The 6,262-nt window shown below is 38.7% G+C and overlaps 1 protein-coding gene across 1 annotated transcript; it reads left to right on the top strand.

The window, feature by feature from the left end:
• On the top strand, positions 92-5,312 carry LOC107631748 (ERAD-associated E3 ubiquitin-protein ligase component HRD3A). The gene is made up of 6 exons (XM_016335291.2): positions 92-827; positions 990-1,481; positions 1,909-2,124; positions 2,541-2,864; positions 2,994-3,236; positions 4,757-5,312. Exons 1-6 carry the CDS (start codon positions 264-266, stop codon positions 4,976-4,978), a joined length of 2,061 nt encoding a protein of 686 aa, XP_016190777.1. The 5' UTR covers positions 92-263; the 3' UTR covers positions 4,979-5,312.

Raw genomic sequence — 6,262 nt, 5'->3', positions numbered from 1 at the left:
CATAAGAGGGAAGGGTGCTGAGTTGGCAGGATATTAGTGGTCGGAATAGCAGAGAATGCAAGAAGATTCCAGTAATGCCCCTGCCGCGGTGGCAACAGCATCTTGCCATGCCGCAACATTTATCTGAACAATTCATTCATAATCGATAGTAACAGTAGATGATATGACTGTGGGTGTTACAGCAGCGGCAGCGGGCACTTTCACATTCCATCAATAACTGTTTTGTGTGTTGTGTTGGTTGGTAGCTTGGAAGAAAAGAAGAAATGATGCGTGGGCGATCAAGGAGCGTGTTATTGTGCGTGTGTGTGGTGATAGGGATCTTGTGTGTGTTCCCAATCACTCTGAGGGCGCGCCCCTTCGTCCTCGTCCTATCTCAGGAGGACTTCAAGGATGCCCCTGCCGACGACTCATCCGCCGCCGCGGATCCCGAATCCTCCGCCGACTGGGATGACTTCGGCGACTCCGACCCCCACAAGTCCGAGCACGAGCTTGACCCCGATTCATGGCGCCCCATCTTCGAGCCTGATTTTCCCCTCTCTCCCAACCCTCCCTCCGACTCCGAGGCCCTCTACTACTCCGGCATCTCCAAGATCATGTCCGCCGCCACCTCTGCCGACGTCAGGCTCAGCGAGGAGGGCGCCGCTGAGATCGAGGCTGCAGCGGAGTCCGGGTACCCGGGGGCGCAGTCGGTGCTAGGGTTTTTGTCCGGAATGGGTCTCCTTCGAGAGAGGAGCAAATCAAAGGCGTTCCTGTACCATCACTTTGCCTCCGATGGTGGCAACATGCAGTCCAAGATGGCCTTGGCCTATATCTACACTCGCCAAGATGTGAGGCCCTTTCCTTTTCAATTCGTTGCTTATTTTGATTACTTCTTTTCCGATCGTTATGTTGTCATGTGCAAATGCAATAGAATAGATTTAGATCTCTTCATCCTGCAGTTGAATTGAATTGAATTTAGCGTGTTGATTGATTGACTAATTTGGGTGCAGATGTTTGAGAAAGCTGTGAAGATTTATGCTGAGCTAGCTGAAGTAGCTGTGAATAGTTTCTTGATTTCAAAAGACTCCCCGGTAATTGAACCTATTAGGCTTCACAACGGGGCCGAGGAGAATAAGGAAGCTCTCAGAAAATCAAAAGGGGAGGAGGATGAGGACTTCCAGATTCTGGAGTACCAGGCCCAGAAGGGGAATGCAGGAGCCATGTACAAAGTTGGCCTCTTTTACTACTTTGGCCTCCGGGGATTGCGCCGCGACCATTCCAAGGCACTCTCCTGGTTCTTGAAGGCCGTTGAGAAGGGAGAACCCAGGTCCATGGAACTTCTTGGGGAGATATATGCTAGGGGCGCTGGTGTGGAGAGGAACTACACAAAGGCCCTTGAATGGCTTACCCTTGCATCCAAACAACAGCTATATTCTGCTTATAACGGGATGGGTTATTTGTATGTCAAGGGGTATGGAGTCGACAAGAAGAATTACACTAAAGTAAGATGTCTGTCTTCATCTTCCTCTACTTTGCTTGTCTGATTGTTTCACTGACAGTCCTTCCTCCTCTTTCTCTCCCTCCTCCATAGCAGCTACTTGCATATTTAGCAATCAGCATTTTTTTATACAGTAATTCACAGAAATGTGTGCCCGTAACTGCACTTTTCCTTGGCTTTGATTGATTGTGAACAACTTATTAATCCACTTTGTTCACCTAATATAGTATCATCTTGAACTAATAAGTAATAACAGATAGATTCAGAATGATAAAGGCATGCCGTTGGATAGTGTTGCAAATCAAAATCGTTTTGGGAGGGGTAAGGTGGCAGATTGAGGGCTAACACTTGCAATAACACAGTGCATGTTTGTGTACTCAATATCATTATCATTGGAATTCACCTGTATATTCTCTCCTGTGCAATTATAGGCAAAAGAGTACTTTGAAAAGGCTGCTGATAATGACGAGGTTGGAGGGCACTATAACTTGGGTGTCATGTATCTCAAAGGAATTGGAGTGAAAAGAGACGTGAAACTAGCATGTAAGTTCTTTATAGTGGCTGCTAACCATGGTCAACCAAAGGCATTCTACCAGCTGGCGAAGATTTTCCATATTGGTGTTGGATTCAAGAAGAACATACCCTTGGTAAGGTTTTCTCTCTTCTTTTTATCATGCAAGTGCCACTTGGTATTTGCTGTGTACTTCCTGAAATCAGCTCTTTTCAACATACTATATTTTGGAGGATGTAAGAGAGAGATACATATATTTAGTGGAAAAGTAACGACTGTCAGTATAATTATATATTGATCATGTATGTAAGAACACTATACTATGAAAACCTAATGGTTTTGCATGTATGAAGTTTTTACTGATCACATGAGATTATATGTATAATTCATAAGAACACTGCCTCCATAGTTATTAGGGGCTAGAGGAAGTAGAATTCCTGGATACGAGCCAAGATTAAATTTATGAGTTGATATATTTTCATTCCTTAACAGTTGCCATAAAAGATCTCTTCCAATAAGTTTCCTGCTAAATCTTTTTTTTTTGGGTCTTAGGCTACTGCTCTGTACAAACTGGTTGCAGAGCGGGGTCCATGGAGTTCTTTGTCTAGATGGGCACTGGAATCATACTTAAAAGGTGATGTTGGCAAGGCATTCTTGTTGTATTCAAGAATGGCTGAGTTGGGCTATGAGGTGGCACAAAGTAATGCTGCATGGATTCTTGACAAATATGGTGAGCGTAGCATGTGCTTGGGGGAATCTGGATTTTGCACTGATGCAGAAAGGCATCAGCGTGCACATTCTCTGTGGTGGCAAGCTTCTGAGCAGGGTAATGAACATGCTGCTTTACTCATTGGAGATGCATATTACTATGGTCGGGTATGTGTTTTTGTATGAATTCGACATCTGCATGCAGTGTTTTGAATATTCAACTTATGATATGGTGCTCTTTCGCTACAACTTCTCTCCACTTTATCTTATGTTTTGTTTGTTCCTTCTGTTACTCAGGGTACTGCCAGGGATTATGAGCGAGCTGCTGAGGCTTACATGCATGCCAAGTCACAATCAAATGCACAAGCCATGTTCAATCTTGGATACATGTATGAGCATGGGCAAGGACTTCCATTTGACCTTCATCTAGCCAAGCGATACTATGATGAAGCTCTAGAGCATGATCCTGCAGCAAAGTTGCCGGTCACACTAGCTCTTACAAGTTTGTGGGTTCGTAAGAACTATGCTGACGGTTTCTTGGTGAGTTTATTTGGTTTATCTTCTGAAATACAGCATGGTTCATTGCCAATCAATATATTCTGTCAAAAGCGTAGATATATATGGACGGTTTTCTTTTCATTTTGGGTGGTTAAAAAGTCAACAGGGAATAAGCTAAATGTTGTGGAGAGGACAATGTTGTGTTCATTATGTAGACTGTGGACTCATGAGAAGGGATAAGATTAGTTGCAGATGCATTAGAGAGAGTTCAAATAGTGCCTATCATAAAGAGGGTAAAATACTAAATGGTTTGGACATGTGTGGAAAGTGATATAGAGGTTCTCATGTGGAGAGAGGTGAGTAGATTAGATGGAGAGTAGCCTTAGAGCAACGTGAAGATTACGGCCCCATTTGAATAACAATCCTTATGACTTATTTCAACTTTTAGAAGACAAAAGTTATGCTTTAAAGTTACGTCTCCGTTTGGTTGATGTATAGGATGAGACATAGACACAAAGACACAAACATTAAAGACATAGACATAAAATATTTGTGTCTATGTATTATGTTTTGGCAAAAATAATGAACAAGACACACAAATATTTGGAAAAGACTGAATTACCCTTCATTCAAAAAGGGTTTGGGGAGATAGGAGGCCAAATTTTGAAAATTTAAAAATTGAATAAGGGTAAAAGAGTAAAAAATTAGCGTCTCACAAATTGTGTCTCAGTGTCTCACCAAATTGGAGGTACACAAATTTGGTGTCTCCGTGTCCTCCCATGTCCTTGAAAATCTGTGTCTCACCAAACCAAACAGCAGACATGTGTCACTGAGACATGGACATCAACCAAACGCTACCTTAAAGCTTTATGTCTTGTTTGGCTAGACATCTTATAACTTCTCAAAAAGTCATTTGTAGTGGTTTTTGAGAAATTAAATATCTAGCTTCTCAAGAAAAACTTCCATGAATACACATCAAATACAAAATAACTCATTCATAAGTTACTTTTCAATGTTACTTTTACATGAATTTCTAAGCTATTTACCCAAACAGACCCTAGGACCTAAAAGATGGTTAAATTATTAAAAGAGATTTTATCCTAATGGTTTAAATATGAATATGATCTTGTGATAGAATACTGTGGCATCAACTGATCCACGTACTCGACACCACCTTGTCAATCAAGATTTATTTTTTGTTGTCGTTTTATGAGCTACTACATTATATTGGTGCTATATATGCGCATGTCACTATATTTTCCTTCATATGATGGACAATAACTTTGTATTCTTGGGGTAAATATATTTTTAAATTGTTGCTGCCAATAATAAGATTCTTAAAACTTTATTGTGTTGAGGTGCAGCAACAACAATCTTTTGCCCTAAAGGAAATACACAACAGTGGGCACTTGTTACTTCGTACTTTGTCTGTCCTTGATATCTTGCTCTATTGTCTGTCATTTTGTAGCCTTGCTCTTACTTTCAATTTGCTTCCCCGAATAACATTTTGGATTTGTCACTTTTCTAGATCCTAATTGCTGTGTTCTTATTGTTTTTATTAGGTCCATCTGATAGATTCTTTGCCAGAAGTCTATCCCAAATTAGAGGCATGGGTGGAGAATGTACTTTTGGAGGAGGGAAATGCTACAATTCTTACCCTTTTTGCATGCCTCTTAACTGTGCTATATCTCCGGGAGAGGCAACGACGGCAGGGTGCTGTTTTGGCTGGAGAGGTGGCACAGCAAAATCACCCTAATGACATCAGAGTGCCAGCACCAAATTAGTTCATGGCGCTACTAGCCTGAATCAGGTATAAGAGTGATTTTGTTGGCCTTGATTTCATGTTCAATATATCTCTTAGAGGGTGCCAGGTTCTCCTTCCTCTTAGGTGGGAGGAACTAACTAGCTTTAGGGAAATTTGTACCATAGGGAACTTATATTGCGGAAATAAGAAGTGAATTTGTAGATATTCATCATTGCTTTTGTGAGGGAATTGTCAGAGCTCCCGTATAGAATTACTTTGATGATTTTCCTTTACACTGTAATTTCACAAATCAGGATATAACCTATTCAGACTTCATTTTTTCTTGGTCTAAAAGTTGCAACTTGCAAGTGACACCTGTGACTTCCGGCCCCCCAAAGATAAGTAAAATGGATAAACAAAGGTTGAAAGATGTTTGTGTTCATGAGGTTATTTCTGTATGTGATTTGAGCCAGAAGTTTACACTTCAGAGCGTGGATCCCGTTTGGTAATTGATGTTCCGCGGTATCAGTAGTTCTCCACAATAGTAATCAAATAAATCCATTGCATATTTAACGTTCAAAACATAGTACGCTTATGGCTGTAACCATTCGTTGTCTCTATTCTGTTGGGTTCGTATGATTCTTATTTAGGTAGTGTTTAAACTTTAAAGTTGGAAACTAATGATTCAATATTTCTTTTTCCCTTCTAAGAACATCTGTTAGGTTTGAAGCACTTTTATTTAAGGTTTAATTATTTTGTCAGTCTTTATAGTTTCACCAAATTTTTAATTAGATTTTTTATATTATATCTGATTTTGTAACTAAGTTTTTATCATGACAGAAATATTAAAATTAACGAAATATTCTTTTAAATTATATAGAATATTTAGTTAAGTATTAGACATATTTGTTTTGTTTAATGAAATATTCCATTAATTATAATATTTTTGTTACAACAATAATTTAATTACAAAATTTGACATGGTATAGGAATTCAATAAAAAAAATATAGAAAATTAAAAATTTAGTGAAGTTATAAGAGCAACTCCAATGGACAAGAAGTTGAGACTTATTGTTGGAGAGATGAGGAAATGAATTCTTACACAACTTTTGAGGAAAGTGAGTCTTTCTAAATGGGGACTCATATTGTCCAATAATAATGTCATTTAGCAAGTTATTATAAAAATAAATAATTATATAAAATTTTAATTAATTAATAATTTATATTAATAATTTAAATAATAATTAATTAGATTAAATAATTAAATTTTTATTTAATTAATAATTTATTTTAATTATTTTTTTTATATTAAGTAATTTTAAAA

This window comes from Arachis ipaensis, chromosome B03 (assembly GCF_000816755.2).
Source record: "Arachis ipaensis cultivar K30076 chromosome B03, Araip1.1, whole genome shotgun sequence".
NCBI classification, from domain to species: Eukaryota; Viridiplantae; Streptophyta; class Magnoliopsida; order Fabales; family Fabaceae; genus Arachis; species Arachis ipaensis.
This window is presented reverse-complemented; position numbering and strand designations above follow the sequence as displayed.

Coding starts and splice junctions, on each gene's coding strand:
- LOC107631748 (XM_016335291.2), top strand. CDS start 264: ATGATGCGTGGGCGATCAAGGAGCGTGTTATTGTGCGTGTGTGTGGTG. Junction 2,865..2,993: donor ATGCATATTACTATGGTCGG/GTATGTGTTTTT, acceptor TCTGTTACTCAG/GGTACTGCCAGGGATTATGA. Junction 3,237..4,756: donor ACTATGCTGACGGTTTCTTG/GTGAGTTTATTT, acceptor TGTTTTTATTAG/GTCCATCTGATAGATTCTTT.